Below are 27,689 nucleotides of genomic sequence, written 5' to 3' on the forward strand. Positions count from 1 at the left end.
CACTCATAGGTGGGAACTGAACAATGAGATCACTTGGACTCGGGAAGGGGAACATCACACACCGGGGCCTATCATGGGGAGGGGGGAGGGGGGAGGGATTGCATTGGGAGTTATACCTGATGTAAATGACGAGTTGATGGGTGCTGACGAGTTGATGGGTGCAGCACAGCAACATGGCACAAGTATACATATGTAACAAACCTGCACGTTATGCACATGTACCCTAGAACTTAAAGTATAATAATAATAATAAATAAATTTAAAAAAAAAAGAAAACCAAAGGAAGAAAGTATATCAAATAGATATGATCCTACTATGTCAAATGGACTAAGAGTATTTTTCATCTCTAAACTGGAATAAAAATACCTACATCAAAAGGTGATTGTATCCAATGAGGGCTAATATTACTTTTACATTAGTTTTTGTTAGTTTTTGCAGAGAAGGAGGCAAATTCAGTCAACATTTATGTTATTAATAGCCACTTATCGTCCCCAATTAGTACCACCTACAGAGAACCTTCTAAATATTTTGCTGACAAAGTTTTCATTCATATTATTGTAGCCTGAAAGTAAAACATCTGCCTTGATTAAACGATAAACACTGTTAAAAATTATGGAACAAACCAAGTTTCATTAAAAACATAGGACATACTTAGAGTAATTTCACATCCTCGGATTATTTTAAAAACAAGTTTTTAAATGGAAAATGATTAGATGATATTGGTGCAATGTTATATCATAAAAATTGAACCATTTTTGTAAATTTCTCTATTTTCATTTATTTGAATTCACCTTTTCCTTGCACTGTATAGTAGAGTCTTAATTTCCAAAGTAGCACCATGAATTCAGCAGCTCATAGTTACATCAGTCCCTGTGGCCCCTTTTTATTTCAGTTCACACATTCCCATTTAGAAAACTATGGGATCTGCTGAGGCTGGTGGCTGCAAAGCCAGAATGAAGGTGAGAAGCTGCCACTGTAGGTAGCAGTGAGTTCTGTCTCTATAGAACTGTAACTAACTCAGCTCTTTATCTGTGCTGCTTTTATATTTTTTTATTTTTTTGCTGGACCCATATGAAAGTCATAAATTCATTCCATGATGAGCTCTTTGGTTGACTTCCAGTTTAATTGTGAGCTGAAAATTTTGGCTTCCTGTGAGCTGAGTTGATTGATGGGCCACTGCAAGAGAAGAAGTGGAAATTAAATTCCCTATAAAGTACAGCTCTCATTTTTTATCTCCAGGAATAAGATTTCAGCTTTCATTACACCTCCAAGTGGGAATTCTCCCATTCGTTCATACTTGTACTAAATATACAATAGCAGGCCTTTTTTATTAAGAAAAAAAATTGCAAAAATAAAAACAATCTGAAGAATTGTAAAAAAGGCAACTTTGTTTCTCAGTGGTCATTCTATCTAATAATTATTCATCAGGAACCCACTATGTAGGAGGCCCTGTACTGGATTGGCATCAACACATAAACATGCATAAACAACAACTGGAAAGGACTCTAATGCATCCAGTCCAAATTCTCATTTTCTAGACAATTAAACTTTAGCGCTGAAGAAGAAAAACAATTTTGACAAAATAACACATGCAGTTACTAATAGCAGAGGCTAGAATACAGTATAAAGTAAGATAGATTCCCAGTTCTCGTAAGTATAAAGTATACACACACACACACACACACATCTATAGTTCTTATTGTAAAAATGATGCTTAAGAAGAGCACTGAGCGAAAAGAGTGGACCTGCCATTTGAAGCCACTCCCAGTCTCTCCTGAAATTCCACAAAAACCACAGTGAAGGGATTTTTTTTAAGACAGAGCACAACATGGACAGGTAAAATGAAAGAAGAGACAATAACAAAATTTAGGCAACTGCAAAAAACAAATGAACAGTCCATGACTTAGTAGACTGGAGACACAGCAAGCCCTTGCATCCGGCTGTGTGGGTTGTGTCCTGCCCCACTTCAGGAGCCACTGCTCACTCGGACTCCGGAGTGAAGCTGTGCTCTGGAGTAGTGCAGTACACACCCTGCACAACAGCACGCCACGACCCTGCTGAGAAAACAAGCACGAATCAGCTATGGGGAAAGGGAAAACCATCTCTGTTTGCCCTTGAGAATTCCCCGAAGGTCAGGGATCAAAGGCACCAGATGGCTCTGGAGAAGATAAATGGAAAGGAAGTGCACACACACACACATCACACTTGTAGTGAAGTGTGAGGCACAGATCCAGTTTCACTTTTTTCTAAATGACTAGTTTTCTTGACTATTTGTGTAATGCCACTGTTTTTAAATACCAAAGACTTGGGTCTTTATAGAGCTGCTTCCAGGGTTTTCATTTAACCATTGATCTGTTACATTGCTATGAACTTCCTGCAATTATGGATCTAGGAAACATATAAGAGCTTAGTCTTTAGGGTGGATATTTCCCTGTGAAATACCCCATTTCTTTGAAACTGATTCTTCAGGCCATAATTCTTTGTTAGTTCTCTTATTTGTCTCCTTTAAAACATCTTAGGAATTCACTGTCCTTCGTGAAACTCAGGTATTTTTCTTAACTGTGTCACAACATGAAAAAATTACATTAGTGATTATCAGAACAGAAGTATTATAACCATTATTATTCTTTAGTACTTAGACATTTTTTTGGTTTTTTTAATTGCATATTTCTTCTGCAAAGTAAGAGAAAGTATAAGACCTTTGGGGTTGAAAGCTGCCTTTATGCAGCTCAGCTCTCTGGCCTCCTCTGTCCATATTCCCTAGCTTGACTCTGCATTCCAGTCAAATTAAAAACCCTCTGATATCTGCCTGCCCACAGCTCCCTATCACCTCCAGCCATCTGCACATGCTATTGCTTAAAAGATTATTTCTTCTTATTCACCTGACTATAATACAGATTATCCTTTAGGACTCAGACATTGTACCCAGTATATGGTTACATAGCCCTCTTACCTGCTTCTGTAATACCCGGTACATCTTCCATCCTGGTGCTTATCTCATTGTGTTGTAATTGCCTAGTGAACGGTCAGCCTTCCCACCAGACACTAAGCTCCTTGAGGATAGGGATTGTCTTGCTCTCCGCTATATCCATAGCCTCTAGCATAATCCTTAGTGTGCAGTAGGGACACAGTAGATAGGTCTTGAATGAGTAAGTGATATATGTTCATTGAAGAGTATTTGGGAGAACTGAAAAAAAAAAGTTAAAAGAAAATGAACATAAATCCCAACCCCAGACATGACTCTCGTCAGCATTTTTGGTTTCCTTGCTTCCATTTAACTTTCTCTGTTGACCCCAGTGCATACAAAGCTTTAAATATTTCTGTTCTCACTTAACAGTATACTGTGAACATTTTCTCATGTAACTACAAATTATTTGAAAACGTCATTTTAATGGTTATAACAAGATTGTCCTTTAAAAGTAATAGGTTTATTCAGATATTCTCTGTTGTTGGACTTTAAGTTACTTGCAATGTTTTGCTACTGTAAATAATGCTTAATTGAGTAGTTTTGCATCTCCAGTTACTTCTCTATAATACATCCTGGAAATGCAATTACTGGGTGAAAATTCTACAGTTCTATATGCAATATATCATGTACCTACCTACCTCAATGTACCCTTAACTGTAATATTATCTTTTTTAAAGAGTGAAGATTACATAGACAAAAAAGGATATCTTATTTTTACCTTATATTTATCGGTCATTTACATTACACTCTTCCATGAATTGTGTAATGGTAGCCTTTGTCCATTTTTCTATAGAACTGGTTTTCTTATTGATTTGAAAACTTCCTATATGTTAAGAAGAGAAACCTTTGTGAAATTTTTTGCAAATTCCTGAGTTTGATATGCCTTTTGATTTTATTTTACATGTGTTAAACATTTTTAAATGTTACGCATATGTAAAAATCTTTTCTTCTGTGAATTGCCCAATTACTTTTCTAAATAGAATTTCTTGCCCTACTTATAGTAGATATATATTTTCCTACTTAGACACATCCTTAGATGATATATTTTATTCTTCTAGTTTCTTTTGTTTGCATTTAACTTTTTGACCCATGTGAGATGAGGCTTTAACTAGAGTTTTTATGGAATACCCAATTTTTCTAATACCTTCTCTTGGCCTTTAAAGAAATATTATTACAGGCAATTGTACTGAAATAACCAGCATGCAAAGACATAGCTCAGTGTTCACTGTGAACTTTGCTTTCTCCTCCCAGGTGAGCAGGAGCCAGCTGTAAGCAGCGATTCTGACATCTCCTTGATCATGGCAATGGAGGTTGGACTGTCTGATGTAGAACTTTCCACTGACCAGGACTGTGAAGAGGTGAAATCTTGAAATGACAAATCCAGAAGAAAAGAGATAGTAGGACCCAAGGGAAAGGAAGGGAGGAGTGCTCCAAGACTTCGACCAGGCACACACACACCTCCAGATCACCTTGGCAACTCCAGGGCGCTCTGTTCAAGAATGCTGACGAAAAGCAATATCCAAAGTCTTGTCAATCAGGATGCAGTTTCTCCATCTGTACGGCAGTCTGTGGCCTTGGCAGCTGGGAATTTAAAAGCTAATTTCCACTCCCATGTCCATGTAGACATACACTTCAGAAGCTCCTAAAACAGACTGAAAGGCCACCTTTAGGATTTCTTAGTTTCATTTCAATTCTTTCCATGTCTTATTGTTCTTGTTTTTGGCATGTTGTTTGATTTCTTTGGCAATTTTTAAAAGATTATTTGTAGTTTACTTTCCATCTGTTCCTTTGTTTTTCCTTTGATTCACTGCAGCTTTTGTATAGATTTCTGTTTAGAAGCACCAGTTCCTGCTATGATCAGTTTGTATTCCATCTCTGAGATATGGGGTCTTGGCCTCTCAGCATGAAGTGTGCATGGCTTTGAGAAGTGCCTCCGCACCCTGAAATGGACTAAGGCCAGCTTTCATTAAGAATCTAAGTTCTTCTAAGTGGGCCTTTAAAAATCCCAGCTGCCAGAGACCCCAACACTAAGCTCTAAATCGGCTGAGGCCACTGCTGGTTATTTTAAGCCACATCACACTGGCTTCCACTTGCCAGGCTTGATTAAGGGCCCACGTGACATGAGAAGGGAGCTCTAGGGAAGCCATTCCATTCTTCTGGGTCTTACAGTCTTTGGCTGAAATTCTAAACTCAGAAGTCCCCTCCAAGGCATCCAGTCTTTGGTGGTTGTAGGGCTGGTTTTAAAACCAGATACCACATTTTCTTCCCATTGAAAACAAAATGCCGGTTGCATTGGTTTCCCCTGGGCTAGAACAGTTTTTTTCTTACCTCTGTAAGTGGGTTCTGTAAAAGATGGAGGCTTTAGAGAAAAGCCAATCATTTTTAAGTCCAATGGTAAACACGGTGGGGGCTGCAGTAGCACCAAGCTTTTACCTTAATTTCAACACACTTCTGTTGCATCTCACCAGACCATGTGGAAGGATTTAGGTGAATCCCTAGCAGATTGCTTCCCAGGGCTCCCTGAGTATGTCCAGATGCCTAGTGAGGAATGAGGTGTGATTTGCTGTATCATTTGAACCAAAAAGTATGCAGCATGAGAATTTGCTAAATCAAGTTTATCCTGATTGAAATAGACAAAGTAAGAGGGAAGGGAAAAGAGGTATCAAGTAAATACTGAAACCCAACGGTATTTTTAAACTGTTTCTGTTTTTATTCGTTTTTTGTAACTATGACAGAAATGTGCTATTTTTTCAGTGGGCAATTTTGTAATACATTCAGACTATCCAGACACAGAGATGACTAAGGTCACTGATAGCGTCTCTGAACAATCAGACGGATCACCTTATCTCTACGCAGCTGGCAAAGACCAGGCCACGGCTTGGATTAACTAGGAAAGAAAGCTTTTCTCACTGAGTTGTTTTTATGTATTGATGGGGGCTTTTCCACCTCATTAGACTAATACTCATTCAAAAAGAGTTTGGTTCTGCTGTAAATCCTTGCCGCCTGCTGAAACATGGAGTGCAGGTCAAGGGAGAATACTAGCTGCTCTTTTTTCACCACCTTTACCAATTTCCTATTTGATGGTTTATAAGTAGACAGGCAAGGCAAATGATTATTACCCTCAGAAAGGTCGCATCTCCGTAGGAGTCCAGCGCTTCCTGTAATGAAATCCACTCTCTGTGTGTGGGAAAAGAGACAGGAAAGAATGAAGAGAGCTCTGAATCGAGAATCCTAGATGAACCACACGCTTTACTAAGCCTCAGCTTCTCCATCTATAAAGTGAAGGGTTTAACAGCATGAATCCCCAAGCTCCTCTAGCTGCAGGACCACCGATGAGCCTTTCACAGGCAGGACCCATTTTTGCAGTTAGCTATGATTTGTGGCAATCAGGCTTCATAGCTTGGGGAGGTAGAGTTACCTGACATGTACCATGTAATAACAGCCTTTGAGACTTGACACAACTGTGTTGCTGAGAATGAAAATCTAAATGATTGAAGTTTTAAATCCAAGTAGGAGTTGGTTTGCTTTGCCTTGTTTAAAAATTACTGTTAGTCACAGAGTTTGCAGTCTCTGGATACCTTCAAATCCTAGCTCTCACTGTGGGATTCTTGATCTCAAAGGTGTTTATTTTTCACAGTCAGCATAGGCTTGCGCCACCGACTCCTCCTTCAGTCGACTTTGCCCCAAAACAAATTTTAGTATTACTGGTATTAACTTTAGTCCAGTGGAATTAGAAGGATAATTCAACAGCAACAGAAATATAAATTATATTCCATTCCCAGAGAGAATGCGCTTTGGATTGTTTAGTCCTCTGATTAACGAGTATTTTCTCTTCCTGCCAAGAACTAGGTGAATCAGGAATTGATTGTATATGCAAGCCCTGGCCACAGCTGCACTTACAGGATGCCTCATAGATGATGAGGGGTCTCAAAGGCCAACCCGAGGCTTGCAGATCTGACCCCAAAACCCCCTGAGCCTTTGCCATTCATGACTTACCAAAGGTTTGTTTCTGGAGGATTTTCCTGTAGCTTTGATAGTTTTAAAAAAAGAAAAAAAGAAAAAAAAAAACGTAACCAGAAAGTTTCCCTTTCAGAAGAAAGGAGAACAGGGGAACAGCCCTTCCTTATAGCCTTCTTTAGCTCCCCCAAACAAGAGACTCTGACCTGGAGACCCAGTAGTCTACAGATGAGTGTCAGAGGGTGTGTGTACCCTGTAGAAGCAAATGCAAACGTGTGTGTATTAGCAGATGTGCATTTTTCTGTAGCAAGAGTCTAGACTAGCACTGTCCAACAGAAACATAATGCAAGTCACAGACATAATTTTAAATTTTCTACTAGCCACATTTTAAAGTGTAAGAAGAAACAGGTAAAGATAATTTGAATCATGTACTTTAAACTAATATTGTTTCAACATGTCAGTAATGTAAATTAATGACGTGTTTTACATGTTTTTGTGTACTAAGTCTTCTAAATCCATTGTGTCTTTTACACTCACAGCACCTCTCAATTTGGATAGTCACATGTGGCTAGTGGCTGCCAATTGGACAATGCAGGTCTAGAGTTCCTCCAGTATTCTCACAAGATCCCCTGACCCTTACAAAAGAAAAGAAGGTTAAAACCTTAATTACCTCCAGGGAGAACTGGACACCACCCAAGTCGCCTAATGAGAGGCCCAGAGGTTCATTTACTTTGTGGTGAATAAAGATTCAGGCAACCCTTTTTAAAATTCCTGCTTGAACTTTCTAACCATATCACTGATGTCCATGACCATTTGTTACTACTTCTCTGACTAGTTGTTACTTAAAAGTCACACAAACCATGCTGATTTGGTGCTGAAACAAAATTATACCCCTCACTTCTACAGCAAACCCTTGGACTGATATGTGGCACTTAGGAGCCAGAGAGAACTCCAGACTGAAATCACCCAACTTTACCTCAACCCCTTCTTCTTCTTCATGGTTGGTGAAAGTCCTTTCCCAGTGTCCCCCAGTCCCACAGCTTAGTGAAAACTCATGGACTTGGGAGGAAAGAATGATAAATTACGTATTGACTCCAAATGCAAGACTTTATGTGGCCTTATTGAAAAAGAATCTTTGGGGGCCTGTGATCATCCAGCCTCTACTTGGTGAATTATGACCACCTCCAACAGCCAGCATTTTACTCCAAGTCAGCATCCACCTGCCACCCCAATGCTATGGGGAAGAAAAGGAGCATTTGCATTCACTCAAAATAATTTAGGGTTACCTTTAGGAACTGCTACCTCCTGTGCGGCTAGTCCCTTTGGAAGAGCTGAGCCCTGACTATGAATATAGCTTTTGAACATTGACTTAATCTCTGGGGCTTGATATCCCCAGGAGTGTCAACTCTGGTCATCTACACAGGGAGAGGTAGAGTCTGGAGAAGGTAGAAAATTAAAAGTGTCAAAGGTACCTACCCATTTTTGACATCACATGGTAATATCAGAATCATAGAGGCAAAGCTCTGTCCAAAACTGTTCATTTGGTTTTTTTGTTTTGTTTTATTTTCTTGTTTTTAACATTTCCTTCACCCTCATGAAATATCCTGGAAATTCATAGATCTGGGTTTGGTCGTTTCAAAAAGCACCATGCCCAGTGGCCATTTCAGTCACTGCCCAGACATCCCTGAGGCTACCATACTCTCAAAACCAAATCAATGCCAGTGATCTAACATAGGATTCTTTCTTATTTATGAATTTTGTTTAGATGGATATTTTTGCAGAGCATAAAAAATCAAATGACATTTAGTTATCCAGTGAATATATCACCCTGACTTAAAAATAAATCCTTGAATCAAAACTTTTTCAAAAAATCTAGGATATGGAGTCACTCCCTCTGTGGAGCCAGAGCCCAGCCTTTTCTGGTACTCAGGCCACTAAGGCATTTCCAGTAGCACTTTTATATTTTCTCTCACTTAGATTTCTTTTCCTTTTCTGTCTGTATCTGTTTTTCTCTGACTGCCTATATCTTACTTTGTATACACATACATCAATTATTTTCCCATCTTCTCTCTCCCCTTTTTATTTCTAATTTGTTTTCTCTCTTGCAAGAAACTCTGAAATAACCTTCAGAACAAAAAAAAACTGGAGGTTCTATACCTAGAGTTATTATCATTATTGTGATTACCATTGTTACTGTCGTTGGTGTTTTTCTTCTTTTTATTGTGTAGCAATATCCATATTTACTTCTGATGAGGCAAACCAGTTTGCTATAAACCAATGTCCTCCCTAATAGAGTCAGTTTCATTTTCACTTCTCGTATCACCAGTTGTATCACAACCCATCTTAACAACCATTGCCATGTTTTCAGGCTTCCTTGCCATAAATATTTTCTGGGCAAATAATGGCAAAGCAACAATTCCAGAATGCTGTCTAGGTCTGCTTTCTCCCACCCTCAGCATTTGACCCTCCTTATTCGCCTGAGCCCCCAGGGTTAGAATTTCTTGGAAAAACTTGTATACTGTACCTGTTGGAACGCCCATTCTTCCTAACATCTTAGCACTAGAGCTTGCTCATCGTAAGTGATCTGAGGGCCACTAATTCCTGAAGACTGACAAAGAGACACAAAGAGACTCCCCTCCTAAGGTGGGGATGCATGGTTCTTCATGCAGTGCTCTTGGCCACCGAGATCCCTCATCCATGCCATTGTATGGATGAGTACATTTGATGTTGGCAGTTAAAATGGGATGGGAGTGTCACCCTGCAGGAAGTCAGAAAAGAGGATGGCAGGATCTCTGATCAGGAAGCTGGTCAAAGCAGGGCTGGAAAGCTGCTGTGCTTAACAAAATGTGCATGCTGTCCCCAAATAAATGCTCATCCCTAGGTTTAGAGCTGACCTGGGTTTTTGGGAGTTTGTGTTTTGAAGGAATTAAATATTCGTGAGTTAAAATACTCATGATGGCAAAGAAGGTCCGGATTGCCTGAAAAATAAATTAATTTTCAGATGCTGATATGAGTCTCTCATCATCTCTTAGCTCTTCCTTTTCCCTCCTTTTGTCCTCACCCAACCCCAGACCCTGTGTAATAGGAACATTAATTTTTAAACAGCCACAGGTCAATAGCCACACTCTTCCACTCTACGCCTTTTATTGACACTAAATTAGCATCCCAGAACTAATGAAGCAAGTCCAGACGCTAGACGTGGCCCCTTAATATCGAGCAATTTGATTGCAAGCCTGCTTGTTCTACAAGAACCTGCTGAGCTCAGTCACATCTCTCTTCACCTGTCTTGAGTGCTTCATAATCAAGTGACTTTTTCAGGAATTTCAGTGATCAAAGATCTTCTAATCCTGTGCTACTACTGAAGTTTGCACTTAATAGAGAGCCATTTGCTCTATGGCCACCTGATAAATATTTGCTGATGATAATGATAAAACAAAAATATACACATCTACTAAGAGGTCTGCGATGTCTGAACACAGGGAGAAAAATCCTTAGAGAAGGTCGCTTAATTACCCAAAGTCATTGCTTGACAGAATATCTGTGGTCTGTTATCCTTAGTGAAGTGACAGGCTTGGAGAAGCAGGGAAAATGTGGGGACCATGTGTGCTATATAAACCAAAGACTGATCACCATCCAAATGAACACATGTTTCTTCCATTGACTAGTTGAATTTTCTCCTAATGTTCTCATAAATGAAAGTGAAGGTGGGTTGCATGGTTGAATGAAACCATTAAACCTTATGGGGTTTTCTCTTGCAGACTGTTGATTGACCTTACTAAATCCTGAAATCTAAAAAATGAATTGTGGCCTTAGTACCACACCATCTTTGAAGTCTAGTGTTTAGTCCCCTTTTCCTTCAAAACTTTCCGACAAATCTAGCGCTTTACTGAACTCGGAATATTGTTCTTTTTGAGAATGTGAAGATTTTAAATAGCCAAAGAATTTTCATGTATAAGAGCTAGCTAAATATAGTATATCCTGCTCTTTTGAAGAAGATACCAAACTGTTGCTGGTACTAATGGGTATAGTAGAGCAGTTGAAGAACTAACGCATACATGGACTTTTTGGTCTGAATTTGTGTTGGCATCTATGGTACTTACTGTTCAGTAGGATGTTATTGCAAGGGGCAGAGTGCCCTCTGCTGGAATAATCGCAGTTATTCTTTCAGCAAATTAATTTGACTTGGGTCACGAATTCAACAACCAGTTACTTGCCTTTCATCATACAATTTCTTCGGTAGTTGAGAATTTGGTCTACATTTATCAAATGAGGAAAGAATGTCACAAACTCTAAAAAGTTGAAGGAGACCCCACAGATCTTCTCACTGTCTGCAGCCCTTACTTCTGCAAAATGTTGAAAGATAATGTTGCTGTGTCTGCAAAGAAGATGCCTCTGGCTAGAATGTCTGTGCGGTTATAAGCAAAGGACTGCTTGTTGTTGTAAGTTATCTCAACTTTATTCTTGTGAAATTGCAAAGGAAGATCAATAAAAGGACTTCTTTCATATGAATGTAAATGGTGTGAAATAGTGATGTGTTTTGTACATGTACATAATATATTTACTTCCTGCTTTCACATTAGTAATCTGAGATGGTTCTACCATTTTATAATTAGAAAGAGATGTAGGGGTGGGAGTGGGGAGGGTCTGTTATTTTTATAGAGGGGTGTCCCTTACATTTAGAAAATGAAGTAATTTTGTATTTGTGAAAAGTTACATTCCATTCATTTTCTGGAAAAAAAAAAGGGGGGGTATTGTTCTTTAAAATGTTCATGAGCTGGGAGGATGATTATTCTGGTTTCCAGGGGAAACTCTCAAGCAGTACATATGTGATACCCAGTTTTGTAGACTGCAGACCATAACCAGCAATTGCCACTTGTAAAAATGTGAAAAAGAAACAACTTATTTTAACCACTTTGTACAGCACATTATTTCCCACTAGAAAAAAGTCTGCAAATAATGAATTTACAACTATAAATAATCAGACATGACATCATAAATCAATCTTCACCCTACTAGCAAGAGGAAATTCCAAAGGCTTTTTTTTTTTTTCCTATCCTAACACAAATTACTTTTATTGTAAACAAATGCTTCCAACAAAATGCTTTTGTTGTAAAATGATTGATGTTGGGGTGAAGTCTACTTATCTTCCCCACGAGATTTTTCTGGCTAGTCTGCAGATCGTAGATGATGGTGCCATCTCGGCATTGTCCGTCCTCTCCATATTCAGACTGTGTGACTGAGCTTCCTTGATTTATATAGCGTCTGACCCAAAATCACAAAAAATGTCACTCCTGATGACATTTGCAGGACTTTAGGTAATTCTTAATTGCTGAAATAAGTACTAATGGATTATGTAGCCTTTTTACCCAAAACTAATCTGTACAAAGTTGTGTGCATATTTAGATGATTAGTTAAGGCAGTGTAGTTTTTTAATTTGTTCTGTATAAATTTCTTTCCTTCTTCCCCACCTCAGGCACATACCCTACTTCTTTCAAGGCACTTTATATCTCTCTTGAAATACAAAGAAATTGAAGAAAAAAAGTAACTGTCTTTAAAGGAATTTGTCTTCTATTAGGAGACACAGACTTTTATTTTGCTTTATTCTATTCTCTATGTACTTGGAGAGCATAATCAGTTTGTCTCATAATGGGCTAGCAATGAATCAAGGATGATAGTTGGAAACATTCAATCATTACAACATGGTTATTTTTGTTATATAGAAGACTATTGTGTAAATAAGTGCAATCGTGTTCTTATGTACTGGCTTAAAAAATATGTTGCAACTATAAAGATTTTAAAATGAGGGTTGTGAATTCCAGGAAATTTCACTGCAAAATTTCTTTTGGTTTTGTTTTTTAATAAAATGGAACCAGGTGCTTGTGTTTGTGTCATCTGTATTCCCTGACTTTGTTGCCTATCCCTGAGTTGCAGAGGTGGTGCTATGGATTTTAAAACATCATATTTATTGTTAAATCATGATTATGTCCAAAGACCAAGGATAATAATAGCTTCCTTGTTTTTCTCAGGTAAGTCAAGTGGCAGGCACCAACCTTCTCTTAGCTCTGCTGTTCTAAGGGAATTGATTAAGAGATGTGAGCAATTCTGAAGAAGAATGACTGTGAAATGAGCTTGAGTTGCTGTCTGGCAAGAACTGAGCACTGTGCTTATGGACTCTCTCAGGCAGGTTTATACTAGGCAGAGTTATACCATGGGGCCCGCCAGATGGGCTGGGGCAGACAGATTTCTTTTTTATATTTACTAGTATATTTCTAAAAGATTTTAAATAGCAATTCCTTGGGATTCGCAAAGGAACATGAAGCAAATTTAAAAGATGGAGCCTGCTGGCCTGGGAAGGTGGAAAAAGAAGGCAGGAAAGGAGAAGGGCCCTCTATTCAGTGGCCTCAGCTACTGGAACCTGGAAGGCCTTTGGGTGTGGCCTAGCCCCCACGCCTGGCCCAGCCGAGACTCCTGACACATCCTCTTGAGGAGCAGCCAGGATTGGACATGGCCAGGCAGGAGCTGTTAATTGCACAGAATTTGCTAGCAAAAAGAAAATGCAAACAGTATTGAGTGCCGTGGCCTCCTGGAGCTGCTGTCGATAAGGAAACCATTAGTGCCCAGGAGGCTTTACTCAGGGCCAGTCTATGCTTAATTTGTAGGCAGGAAGATATTCTAAGGGGATTGTTGGGAACATTCATGACTATGCGACATTAGAAGGCACTTTAGACTTTGTTTATGCTTCCATTATTGCAATGTTTATCTGCCCAGACACTGTGGGTATGAAGCTATTACCCAGGACCTGGAAACCATCCCTCTCGACTTCAACTTCCATCATCTTTCCACTAGACCAGGAGTCCCCAAATGAGGAAATGTTTCTGTGGGATGGGATGTGTTAGAATTTACAGCAGGCTCCCAAGTTCAATTAAGTTGGCATAAGGCTTCATACAATTCATATTAGCTATTAATAACTTTTTTTTTTTTTTTTTTTTTTTGGTAGAGACAGGGTCTCATTTTGTTGTCCAGGCTAGTCTTTAATTCCTGGCCTCAAGTGATCCTCTCACCTTGGCCTTCCAAAGCGCTGGGATTACAGGCATGAGCCACTCTGCCTGGCCACTGTTAAAAACTTTTGAGAAGGCTTCATTCAGTAAAGGCACTGATTTAACTCTATAATTCAGCTTTTCCTGCAGCTGATTGACAATAAAACCCCCTTTTTTCAAGGGTTATGTCTTTCCACACTACACTGGAGACCACTGTGTTGAACATGTTGGTGTTCGGAGTTTAAAAAAAACACAAGCTGCTAGACATCATTTCCTGTAAATCTTGCCTATTCCACAGACCCTTGCCTCTCTTGTCCCTGCTCCTAGTTGACGAGGGGAAGGTCAGGTGATGCACAGTGGGCAGTGTTAGCCTGGGGCATGCTTCACCTGGGGTGGGCATGACCTGGGGAGAGATCACTGGGCACTTCCCAGGGTCACACGCATGCCAGGGAGCACTGGGCGTCAGCCTGGCTTGCTATCATGCTGTGCCTGAAGGCGGAGGCCCCATCCCACCTAGAAACTTCACTCTGTGGGCTTTTGAGACGTCATGCAGCATATTCATACCTTTGAGAATGGAATGTTTACAACCCTAGATTTTGATAAAATTAAGTAGCAAAAAAAAAAAAAAAGAAAAAGAGAAAGAATAAGAAAAGAAAAGAAAAAGAAAGCTCCGCAGAGCTTTGTAACGGGCCAGCTGGGTCAGCTTTGCCGCTCAACTCTTATTCTGTTAATACCTACATTTAGAGGACTGTAAGCTAAACTATCATTCAGAAGACACAGAAGTATATTTTTAGTTCTGGTTTTGTTGTTGTGTTGTTTTGTTTTTGTTTTTTTTGAAATGGAGTCTTGCTCTGTTGCCCAGGCTGGAGTGCAGTGGCACAACCTCGGCTCACTGCAACCTCCGCCTCCTGGGTTCAAAAGCAATTCTCCTGCACTCAGCCTCCTGAGGAAGAGTTGGGATTACAGGCGCCCACCACCACACCCGGCTATTTTTTGGAATTTTAGTAGAGAGGGGGTTTCACCATGTTAGCCAGGCTGGTCTTGAACTCCTGACCTCCAGTAATCTGCTCGCCTCGGCCTCCCAAAGTGCTGGGATGACAGGTGTGAGCCACTGTGCCTGGCCTAGTTCTTTTCTAAGTCTAATAATTCTTTAGAAGCCAGTGTTAGTAGTGCTACTCATCTCCTTGAATAATGCATTGCAACAAATTGGGGAACAAAGGGTGGGGAGAATATGAGTTATTTTTGCTCTGTGGTAATTACTATCTATAGAAGAGTGAATGCCAATTAAGAAATTCAGGTGACAGGGAGAGGTCTCCTCTTTATGAGACATTTTAAAACACCAGTTCCATCATTCTTAGTGATCCAACAACAGAAGCAACTTGACCTCGTATTTCATCACACTCACAGGTAGTAGACAGCCTCCATCAAGTCTCACTATAAATCTTTGCTCTTGGCTGTGAGACAAATCAGGGACAACGACCTTTCCACCGTGCCACCAAAGACACCAGGGGGACCCTCTGCTCACTGTGATTGCATCTCCCCTCATTGGCTTTCAGTCACAGCACCCTAGCAAAAGAAGGTGCCATCCTAAATCTCCAACCAGTGGTAGCCTATACCTGCTGGCATACAGGGAGGTACAAATTAAATGCCCCAATCCCTTCGGACCTTCCTGTTGTGGAAGACATGCCCCACCCTCCCCCAAAGGGAACATGCCTGATTAGTCATAACCCCTAAACTAATCACTCCCTCTGTGCCTCCCTCTAACATTCCCACCTTCTTTGTTCTTAAGGACATTTACTAAATAGGCAAGGGGGAAAGCAGAGCCAGGTTTCCTTGGCGGGCAACTGCACTTGGTTGCTATGAGAGCTGTATACACAACACAGCTGTCATTGATATTATAGATCTAATGGGAGCCAAGGGTCTCAAATCTCTAAGGAGAAAAACATAATTCAGAGCTTTGGCAATGGTATCCATGTCTATAAATAAATGTGAGAGCAGAGAAGTGAATTTGAGAATATAAGAATACAATAGAGTTAGACCTGAGAATAAAATTACATCACTCTGGGCCTGGACCTGATGTTTTTTATGCCAGCAAAACTCCCAGTTAAGTCTAATTTCAGGAGACCTTTACCTGAGATTCAGGTATAATGCCAGGACCCAAACACACACGGGACCTGACTCACAGAGCTTCCTTTATGATAGGGAAAGTTAAAGGTAGTCCATTTGCCTCTTATCACGTTTTCTTTCCCTCTTTTTTATCTCCTTTGTTCGAAACAAAAAGGAGGAGGAGAAAAGGGAGGACATGAATGAGGGATAGACTCAGGACTAGAACTTGGGTTTTCCTGGCTCCACTGCCAGAGTTCTAGGGGCAGCACCATGCTGCTTTCATAAACGGGTAAGCACCTCCTGACCACTCAAAAACATCAGGAATGGAAAGCAAGAAAAGCTGCTGGGCATGGTGGCTCGTGTCTGTAATCCCAACACTTCGGGAGGCCAAGGCAGGAGGGTTGCCTGAGGCAAGCAGTTTGAGACCAGCCTGGGCAACAAAGTGAGAGCCCTGTCGCTAGAAAAACATTAAAAAATTATCTAGGCATGGTGGCATGTGCCTGTAGTCCCATCTACTCAGGAGGCTGAGGCTGGAGGATGGCTTGAGGCGAGTGAGCCAGGGATGTCAAAGCTGCAATGAGCTATGATCACACCACTGTACCCTGGGTGACAGAACAAGACCCTGTCTCTATAAATAAAAAAAAGAAGAAGAAAGAAAAATGAAAGTTTATGTGTAGGAAGATTATGTATAATCAGGAAACCCTCCCTGAACAGGAACAAGTGTAGTCTGGAAGTAGAATAGAATGATGCAACCATCATATATAAGCAGGGACACCTGCAAACACACACACACACACACACACACACACACACACACACACCCCACGAGGTGAGTCCCCACTGAATGCTAATTTTAGCTATGCAAGGAAGCTCATTATTTTGAGATCCCAATGTGTGTTATTTTCTAGACGCACCCCTTCAAAATATAATTAGTCATGGAAATACTGGATAGAAGAGGGTGATTTCCCCGGCAAAGGTACCACCCTCAAGCCTGAATACCTGCGGCCCTAAATAAGGACGGACATTCCTGTTTTTGCACCCAAAAGTTGCCTTCTGGCCTACCACGCCCCCTGTCCTCTGCCCATATAAATCCCAAACCCTAAGCTGGGAGAGAAGAGAAGGAACATCAGGAGAAGTTTGGCTGGGGATGATTAGAGAATCAGCAGCTAGACAGTCAAACTCCAAGGAAAGATCATCTTCCCCCTCCATCTCCTGTCCAGCTCCCCATCCATTCCACTGACAGCCATCTCCACCACTGAAAAAAACCCCCACATTCATCCTTCAAGTTCGTGTGTGACCCAATTTTTCGGGATGGCTGGACAAGAGCTCAGGATACAGAAAGCTGTCATGCTGGTCCCCTGCCCTTGCAAAAAGGCAGAAGGCCCACTGACCTGGTTAACCCTTAAGCCATCCACGAAGGGCAAGACTAAAAGAGCACACTGTAACATGCACCCACCTGGGCTTTGGGAGTCGCAGACACCCACCCCTAGACACTGCCATGGGGCCAGAGCCCCGAAGCAGTCACTCCGGTTCCTGCACCTACCATCTGCATGATCCCCCTCCCATAAAAGGGGTTTGAACTCACCAAACAGAGCCGCACTCCTGTCACACGTCTTGAGAAGGGGTGCAAGGGAATTCTCCCATTTCAATTCTATCATACTTCCTAACACCGGCTCACAGGCCAGTGCACAAGAACGCCTTCCCTTCTTAGAGCTCCTGCTGTGGCACTGAGACTTTCTCGACAGGAAATAAAGGGTGGGGATGCTTTTTCATATATTATGAGGTGCTCAATGTCCAGAGGAACCTTCTAAGTAGAGAACTCCTAAAAACAATGGATAAAATATTAAAACCTCCTTTAAGACAAAGAGCTAAGCTGATAGGAATGTCAGAGAAATTCTTGGACACCAGAAACGGTAAGAAACTACTAGTCTATTCAGAGGGGAACAGGACCATCAGAAATAGAGTTTGCCCTGGGTGTCTATGTTTAGCTCTCATGATCTAGGGGTCCACAATATTTTTCTGTAAAGATACAATTTTAAAGATAATATTTTGGGCTTTGTGGGCCACATATGATTTGTCACTTACTTCATTGTTGTTGTTTCTTAGCAACAATTTAAAAATGTAAAAGCCATTCTTAGCTGAAAGGCCACACAAAAACAGGCCACAAGACGGCCATATGCTGCTCCTATAGGAGCAGCTCAGAGACAAAGCTCAGGCTCAGAATCAGAGACTCCAGCACGAAGCCAGTACCCAAAACAGTTGACACCCTTAGTGGGTAAACTAGAAAAAATATATATGCATACCAGAAGGAATTGATATAAGTGTTCACCAGTGTTAGCCTTGGTTCTAGGTAAAAAGGGAAAAAAGATAAAGTCTCCCCAAACACCCCGAGATGCCTTAACCACCAACAAGCCTTCTCATGGGCCATGTATCAGAATTCAAGTACTCGTATGACCTAAAATCCCAAAGTACAAATTTAAAGTTATTGCAAACTGATAGTCACACTCAGTGTTTAGTAGAAATGAATACATATATCCTCACTAGAGGAATACTCCTTAAACCAGGTCTCAAAGGAATTCTCACAAATCAAGTTCGAAGGAATATAAACTCACCATCAAAAGCTCAAAATACATAAGGAAACAAGTCACAGTGAGGAAGAAGGTGCAGAGAGATTGGTGATATGAGAAAAAATTGGTACAAGATATAGGGAAAGTGTTCTAAGGAACCCTACAGGTGATTCTAACGCACCTTGAAGGTGTTACTGTTTTTAGAGACAGCATCTCAGTCTTTTTCCCATGCTGGAGTGCAGTGGCACGATTATAGATCACCGCAGCCTCAAACTCCTGGGCTCAGGTGATCCTCCTGCCTTAGCCTCCCAAGTAGCTGGGACTATAGACCCATACCACAATGCCCAACTAATTTTTAATTTAATTTTTTTTTTTTTTTTTTAGAAACAGGGTCTCACTGTACAGGCTGGTGTCAAACTCCTGGCCTCAAGCAATCCTCCCACCTCAGCCTCCCAAAGTGCTGGGTTTATAGGCATGAGCTACCATGCCTGGCCTCACCCTAAAATTTGAAAACCACCATTCCAGTCACTTCAGAGCTCAATAGCACAACTACTAAAATCAGAGTAGGAAAGCAGGGACAAGTGAAATCGTTTATTTAGTTGGGCTACTTTGATCTTATGGTAATGAACTTGGAGGAGACTAAATTTCACCTATAAAATGTTTGATGGCTTGAGACTAGAGAAGAAATAATCAAGCTTGTCCTTATACTTTACCCACAGGGTCCCATAGGAACCAACCCTGACCTCTATCTCCCACTCACCTCTATCTGGACACTCTCCACCTGACTCCCAGGGCTGCAGCCACACCTAGAAGGAGCTCAGGGAACATCGTTAAACTAGTAACTGAATGGATGCTTGAGGTTCAACCTTTTAGCCCAAAACACCAAGTCCAGACTGGCATATTAATGGAAAGAATTGACTGCTGAGGACTTGCTGCTACTGACTCTGAAGAGTAACAGTGACACTAAAATAAATGCATAGTGCTTATCATCACTGCTGTCATATTAGCATGTGTAATCATAGTGAACATTTGTGTGCTTACTATGCAGCAGGCACTGGGCAAGTGCTTTGCATGCATCATATCATTTGGCCCTTAACATAACCCTTTGAAGAAAGTACTATTAGTATCCCATTTTACAAATTCTGATCATGAAGCTTAGGAAGTAGCTTTCCCAAATCACACAGCCAGTAAGTGGCAAAACTGCTCATTAACCCAAGTTTTCTGTCTCCTAAAAGCTGCTCTTCACCACCATAATGTATTATTATCCCTCATCTGAAAAAACAAGCTGACAGGTTTCCGTCTTTATCTCTGTAAAATAAGGTGAAAGATATTTAAATTTAAATTTAAATTAAAAAAAAAAAAAGTCTGGTGTGGTGGCTCATGCCTGTAATCCCTGCACTTTGGGAGGCCCAGACAGGAGGATTGCTTGCAGCCAGGAGTTTGAGACCAGCCTAACCAACATAGCAAGACCCTGTCTCTACAAAAATAATAATAAAATAAAATAGCTGGTGTGATGGCATGCACCTGCAGTCCCAGCTACTCAGGAGGATCACTGAAGCCCTAGAGTTTGAGGATACAGGAAGCCATGATCACACCACTGCACTCTAGCCTGAGCCCAGAGCAAGAATCCAAAAAAAAACCCACAACAACAACGACAAAGCACCTTTGCAGTAGAGATATGTAATAAACACTATCTCAACCAGATTGTCAAAGTTACCGTCAACAATGATACATACATAAGTATGTAGCCTTGATATGATGTGATAAGAATGTTGCTGGGGTTTTCCTCCCAAAAACCCATACCGTAATCCTGGAAGAACCATGACGAAAACACCAGACAACTCCACACTGAGGAACATTCTACAAAATACATGACCAGTATTCCTCAAAATCTGCTAAGGTCATCAAAAACAAGACAAGTCGGCGGTGGACCGTGGGCAGCCAGGGTCGGTGAAGGATCCCAAGATGGCTGGGCGAAAACTTGCTCTAAAAACCATTGACTGGGTAGCTTTTGTGGAGATCATACCCCAGAACCAAAAGGCCATTGCTAGTTCCCTGAAGTCCTGGAATGAGACCCTCACCTCCAGGTTGGCTGCTTTACCTGAGAATCCACCAGCTATTGACTGGGCTTACTACAAGGCCAATGTGGCCAAGGCCAGCTTGGTGGATGACTTTGAGAAGAAGTTTAATGCCCTGAAGATTCCTATGCCAGAAGATAAATATACTGCCCAGGTGGATGCCGAAGAAAAAGAAGATGTAAAATCTTGTGCTGAGTGGGTGTCTCTCTCAAAGGCCAGGATTGTAGAAGATGAGAAACAGATAGAGAAGATAAAGAACTTAATTCCATTTGATCAGATGACCATTGAGGACTTGAATGAAGCTTTCCCAGAAACCAAATTAGACAAGAAAAAGTATCCCTATTGGCCTCACCAACCAATCGAGAATTTATAAAATTGAGTCCAGGAGGAAGCTCTGGCCCTTGTATTACACATTCTGGACATTAAAAATAATAATTACACACACACACACACACACACACAAAACCAAGACAAGTCACAGAAACTGTCAGAGACCAGAGGACCCCAATAAGACAAGGTAATTAAACGTAATGTGATATCCTCAGTGAAATCCTGGAACAGAAAAAGGACATTGGGGAAAAGTTACAATGATGGTGAAATCTGAGTAAACTCTGGAGTTTAGTTAATGGTAATGTACCAATGTTGATTCCTTAGTGAGGACAAATGTACCACGGTAATGTCAGGTGTTAGCAATAGGAAAAACTGAGTGATGGAAATGTAGGAACTCTCTGTACTGTCTTTGTAAGTTTTCTGTAAATTTAGAACCATTCTAACAGGAGTTTTTTTAAGGGAGATATTATTATCAAATATAAGAACCTATTGGATTATTAGAAGCAAAGAATTCATTTCTGATGACACTGTGGAGTGTCCTCCCTTGGAAATTCTAGGAACAAAAGAGAAAGCTCAGTATCCTGAAGAATTTAAATGTTAGTCTTCTTGAAACATAGCACTGAACCAAATTATTTCTTGACATCAATTCTATTTTAAGACTATACATTTGTGATTTTTATTAATTGTTACAATGATTCTTCAACACTGAGTAATTGGAAAATATGCCAAATGAAAAGCTAATCTTTTGTAACTACATGTCAGAGTTATCACAAAAAATAATGAGTAGGTGTCTCAGCTACGGCACGTAATTACATTAAACACTGGCTGCCTGAAGAACCAAATGTTACAGAACACTTGCTGTTTGCGTTGGTATTTATGTAGTTGAGCTGTTTCTCCCAGTAGGGGGCCCTGTTGACCATCAAATGGAAAAGATGCCCTGGCATTAGGGAATAGAGTTGCTTGGATTCTACTTTGATTAGCGTTTGTAGGGGTAACTTTGAGAAAGAAAAATCTTTCACAAATCTTCTCCAGTAATACTTGTACAGTTAGAAAGGAAGATTAGACAACACCAACTAATGTGGTTGGGGTAGAGGATGTTTCAGGGAAGAAAGAAGGTATATTGGACCACACCAGAAAACAGAGACTTTCAGAATGTTCTTAAGCCTAGATATTGCTGAAACCGTATATGCTCAAATGAAAGGCAGGTTAGAAGTGATAAAACTAGAAATGCCATATCCCACTTTCAGGATATGTGTTCCTGAAAAGTTATATTGGAGAAATGTCCTTGTTATATACATTTTGTAATTGAGATAAGGTCTTGCTTTGTTGTTCAGGCTGGTCTTGAACTCCTGGCCTCAAGCAATCCTACCTTGGCCTGCCAAAGCACTGGGATTACGGGTGTGGTCCATCATACCTGGCCAAAGAAATATTCTTGAAATATCACCTATATGCTCATCGACTGACCACAAATGCCCTGTTCCACATAGCATTTTACAAGATAGCTCATGCATTTAATTCTTTATCTAAATGCAGGAGCAAGAGCAGCCTCTACACACACACACACACACACACACACACACACACACACACACACACTCTGACCCAATTAAAAATGTTTAATGATCTCTCATTTCTATAAGTTCAAGTACAGTAAAGAATTCTTAATTGGTTTCGAAGTCCTGCTCTACCCGGCCTCTGACATCTCCAGAATTATCATAAACCACTTTCTCTCTCACTCTGTGTGTTCCAGCCCCACTGGCTTTAACATCTTCTAATTCTAACATGCAGAGCACCTTCCACCACAGGGCCTTTGCACAGGTTTTCCACGCAGCCTTATTGGTCTTATCCTATTCATCTCCTTCTAGTTAATGCCAATTCATTCTTTGGATCTCAGCTCAAGAGCTTTACCTTGGAGAAAACTTCTCTCATCCCTGGGTTAAATATCCCAGTTAAATGTTTATACAGCACCTTGTACTTGGCCATTATAGCTCTAATGACAGGTTTACTCCATGTACTAAACAATGTTTAGCACTGATAATTTGCTTATGTGGTTGTCAGATTAATACCAATTCTCCAACCTAGATTGCAAATTACTTGAGATTAGGATCCATATTTTTATTCTCCATGTATCCCAGTACCTAGCATAGGACCTGGCTTAGCATAGATTTTCAACATGTATTTGTTGAATAAATGATTGAAAGAATGACACATTCTCAGGAAAAACAACACTTGGATTTCAGAATTTACTACTTCCAATGGGGGAAAAAAAATCCTGCTGACTTCAGAGGGAGTAAAGCCAGAAAGACAAGCAATAAAAGATGGTATCTTTTGCCAGAATGTGTAGGTTCTCTGACATTTACTGTCTTACCAAAGCCCATCCTGTTTTCTGAAATGCTGAGTCAAGTTATTTGGAGAAATTCTTTTGGTGTAAAAAAAAAACCTCTTTTTTGTTTGTTTGTTTCTATAGCCAGAGAACACCAAATATTGCCAGTAAAGCACCAGAAGCTAGGGAGAGGCATGGAACAAATTCTCCCTCAGGACCCTCAGAAGGAACCTACCTTGCTGGCACCTTAATCTCCTCTGACTTCTAGACTCCAGAACGATGAGCCAATAAATCTCTGTCATTTAAGCTAAAAAATATTTTAATGTGATAAAACATAAATATAGATAGAATATATACAATGTATTTTAAAAGGATCAAAGCAATGACAAGATAGGAAGGAAATACCAGACCTGCCATGAAGAGAAGTCAAGGTCCCAGAAGCACAAATTAAGACAGAAGTTTCTTTTCCTCTGAGAGTAGTTATCCACCCTAAAAATACTGGATTTTCATTTTAGTGGCCTCCTGGCAATGGAAGAAAAAATCAACTCCCAGAAACCACATAAAATTGAAAGCCTAATAAGAGATTCACCCCTTAAATAATCTGTACTTTAAAGATCCCCCCACATAGACCAGTCCTAGCACAGACCACAACCTCAGTTAAACTCTCCTGAGTATCCTGTATTTTCCAGGTAATTTCAAGCCTTAAATTTAGTTTAAAGTTGTCTTAAACTGGTAGTGCTTCTAGATACCTTGCAGAATCAAATATAAATTATTTTCAGGGGAACAAAAAGCCAATTTCATATCAGACATCAAAAAATTTGTCCAAAACTAAGCCAAAAATAACCAGATATACAAAGAAAGTGGATGTCATAAGAAATATCTGGCAGAATACAGACCACAGAAACAGAACTGCAAAGACTTCAAGTCTTAGAATTACATAAATTAACTATATTAACTATATTTAAATTTTTTGTTTAAAAATTAATAACATCTGAAAGGAAGGAGAAACTACGAACTGACTAATACTTTTACAAGTTAAAGCATAAAACGTTTTTGAAAAGAATCAAATGGAACTTTTAGAAAAAAAGTAATAAAATACCAAAATTTAAAACTCAGTAGATGAATTGGTTTAATAGCAGATTAGTCACAGGTGAAGAAAAAAATAAATATACTGAAAAATAGTGGGATTCACAATGAAGGACTGAGTGACAGAAAGATTGCTGATACAGAAAAAAAGGTAAGGGACATAAAGAATACCACAAGTATTTAACAAGTATCTCTGAGGGTAAGAAGGAAAAGAATAAGGCAGGGACAGTATTTAAAGAGGCAATTACAATTTTCAGAACCAATGAAAAACACTATTCACAGAATCAAAAAGCCCAGTCAATTCAAAGCAACAGAAATTCATAGCACCACATACACATAACAGAAAAGAAAAAAAACTCAAATCAATAATCTAAGCTTCCCCACAAAAATTAAAAATAAAAATAATCTAAGCTTCCATCTCAAAAACCTATAAAAAGAAGAGCAAAATAAGTATAAGGAAGAAAACTATGAAACCATTAAAAAATTAGAAAATCAATGAAATTGTGAGGATGAAGAGTTTCTCAAAAAAAAAATTTAAAGGTAAGAAATCAATGAAATCAGAAACAGAAAAATGATTGAAAAAAATCAATGAAACAAATAGCTGGTTCTTTGAGCTTAAGCCCAGAAGTTCAAGACCAGTCTGAGCAATGAGGCAAAAGCCCACCTCTTCAAAAAAAAAAAAAATACAAAACTCAGCCAGGTGTGGTGGTGCATGCCTATAGTCCCAGCTACTCAGAAGGCTTAGGTGGGAAGACTTTTTTACCCAGGAGGTCAAGGCTGCAGTAAGCAGTAGCCCCACCACTGTACTACAGCCTGGGTGACAGAGTAAAACTGTCTAAAAAAAAAAATAAGTAAAGAAGAATCAACACCTATTCTACAAAATCTCTTCCAGAAAATAGAAGCAAACCAAGCACGTCTCAATTTATTTTCTGAAACGAATATGACCCTGATATTAAAACCAGACAAAGACAGCACAAAAAAATAACCTACTGGTGAATATTCCTCATGACTATAGAGGCAAAAGTCCTTAACAAAATATTAGCAAATAGAACCTAGTAAAATATAAAAAGAATTATACACTATGATTCTATGGTATGAATGTGTTCTTCCAAAATTTATAGTGAACCCTAATCCCTATTTTGGTGGTATTAAGAGGTGGCTTCTTTTGAGAGGTGATTAAGTCATGAAGGCAAAGCCCTCATGAATGGAATCAGTGCCCTTATAAAAGAGATTAGTGGGAGTAGCCTTGCCCTTCTGTCATGTAAGGATGCAACAAGGCACCATCTATGGAAGCAGAGGCCAAGCCCTCACCAGACACCAAATCTGTTAGTGTCTTGATCTTGGACTTTCCAGCCCCTAGAACTGTGAACAATACATTTCTACTAAATTACCTGATCTCAGGTATTATATTATGGCAGTCTGAATAGACTAAGACAATGGACAAGTAGAATTTATTCCAAAGATACAAAGCTGGTATCATGTTTAAAAATTAACCAATGTCATATATAATATTAACAAATTAAATAAGAAAAATCTCATGATTGTATCAACGAATGCAGAAAAAGAAGTTAGTAAAATTTAACACCCACTCACAAGTGAAAAAAAAAACCTCAAAGAAAAATAGGAATAGAGGGGACTTTCTCAACCTGGTAAAGAGCACCTACAGAGAACATACAGCTATCATTATACTTAATGGTGAAAGACAGAATGCTTTCCTCACAAGACTGAGAACATGACAAGGTTATCTGCTCCCATCCCTCTTACCCCACATAATGCTGGAAGTTCCAGCCAGTGCAATGAATCAAGAAAGGGAAATAAAAAGCATGGAGATCAGAAAGGAAGAAATAAACTATCCCCATCTGCAGATAACATGATTACACAGAAAAGCCCATGGACTCTCCAAAAACAAACAAACAAACACCTCTTAGAACTAATAAGCGAGCTTAGCAAGATCACAAGATATAAGATTAGCATACAAAAACTCTATTGTATTTCTAGATGCTACCAATGAGCCCATGAACATTGAAATTAAAATACAACACCAGGGGCAATAACTTAAAAAAATAAATACCTAAGTGTAAATGTAACAAAGCATGTTCAGGACTCACTTATATGCTACAAACTACAAAATGTTGATGAAAGAAACTGAAAAAGAATTAAATAAATAAAGATGCTTTCCATGTTCATGGACTGAAGAACTCAACAAAGGTGTCACTTCTCCACAGATTGATATACAGGTTTACCACAATTTCTATCAAAATTCCACCAAGAATTTTTGTAGATATAGACAAGAATAATCTATAATGTATACAGTAATGCAGAAAATCTAGAATCTCTAAAACAATTTTGAAAATAAAAAATTAAGTCAGAGATATCATTACTCATTTCTAAGACTTATTATAGACTTATTAAGACTGTGTGGCATGGGGCAAGGAGCGGTGGCTCACACCTATAATCCTAGCACTTTGGTAGGCTGAAGCAGGTGGATCACTTGAAGCCAGGAGTTTGAGACTGCCTGGCCAACATGGTACAACTCCGTCTCTACTAAAAATACAAAAATTAGCCAGGTGTGGTGGTACATGCCTGTAATCCCAGCTACTTGGGAGACTGAGGCCCTAGAATCACTTAAACCCAGAAGACAGAGTTTGCAGTGAGCCAATATTGCGCCACTGCACTCCAGCCTAGGCCACAGACACTCCAGCCTGGGCCACAGAGACAGACTTTGTCAAAAAAAAAAAAAAAAAAAAAAAGACTATGTGGCATGGGCAGAGGAATAGCCACATCAATCAATGGAACAGAATAGTGAAACCAAAAATAGATCCACACAAATATACCCAACCAGCATTTGACAAAGTGCAAAAACAATTGAATAGAAGAAATATAGCCTTTTTAGCAAATTTTGCTGGAACAATTGGACAACTATAGGGAGAAAAAAAATTGGCTTAAGTCTCACACCTTCTACAAAATTAACTGAAAATGGAAAACAGATTTAAATCTAAAACATTACGCTGTAACACTTTTAAGAGAAAATGGGGGGATCTATTGCTAGACAAGGAGTTCTTAGACTTCATAGCAAAAGTATAATTTATAAAAGGAAAAATTGATAGATTTGATTTCACCAAAATTAAAAACTTTTGTTTTGTAAAAGACCCTATAAAACATTTTTTAAAAGACAAGCTGCAAAATGGGAGAAAATATTTACAAAACACTTATCCATCAAAGGACTAGTATAGATAA

General features: G+C 39.6%; 1 protein-coding gene and 1 pseudogene across 2 annotated transcripts in view; both read left to right on the forward strand.

Annotated features, from left to right (window-relative positions):
• Window positions 1-12,799, forward strand: part of RNF150 (ring finger protein 150) — a 282,172-nt gene extending 269,373 nt beyond the window's left edge. The window contains exon 7 of the mRNA XM_017959069.3: window positions 4,220-12,799. Coding sequence (XP_017814558.1) covers window positions 4,220-4,338 — 119 coding nt within the window. The 3' untranslated portion in view covers window positions 4,339-12,799. The remainder of the gene's footprint in view (window positions 1-4,219) is intronic.
• A 7,338-nt stretch (window positions 12,800-20,137) lies between these two features.
• Window positions 20,138-21,155, forward strand: LOC101005014 (annotated as a pseudogene). Its single transcript, XR_647333.4, has one exon. The product of XR_647333.4 is annotated as an ATP synthase subunit d, mitochondrial pseudogene (transcript).
• Window positions 21,156-27,689: the final 6,534 nt, after the last annotated feature.

Source organism: Papio anubis, chromosome 3 (assembly GCF_008728515.1).
Source record: "Papio anubis isolate 15944 chromosome 3, Panubis1.0, whole genome shotgun sequence".
In the NCBI taxonomy this organism is placed as follows: Eukaryota; Metazoa; Chordata; class Mammalia; order Primates; family Cercopithecidae; genus Papio; species Papio anubis.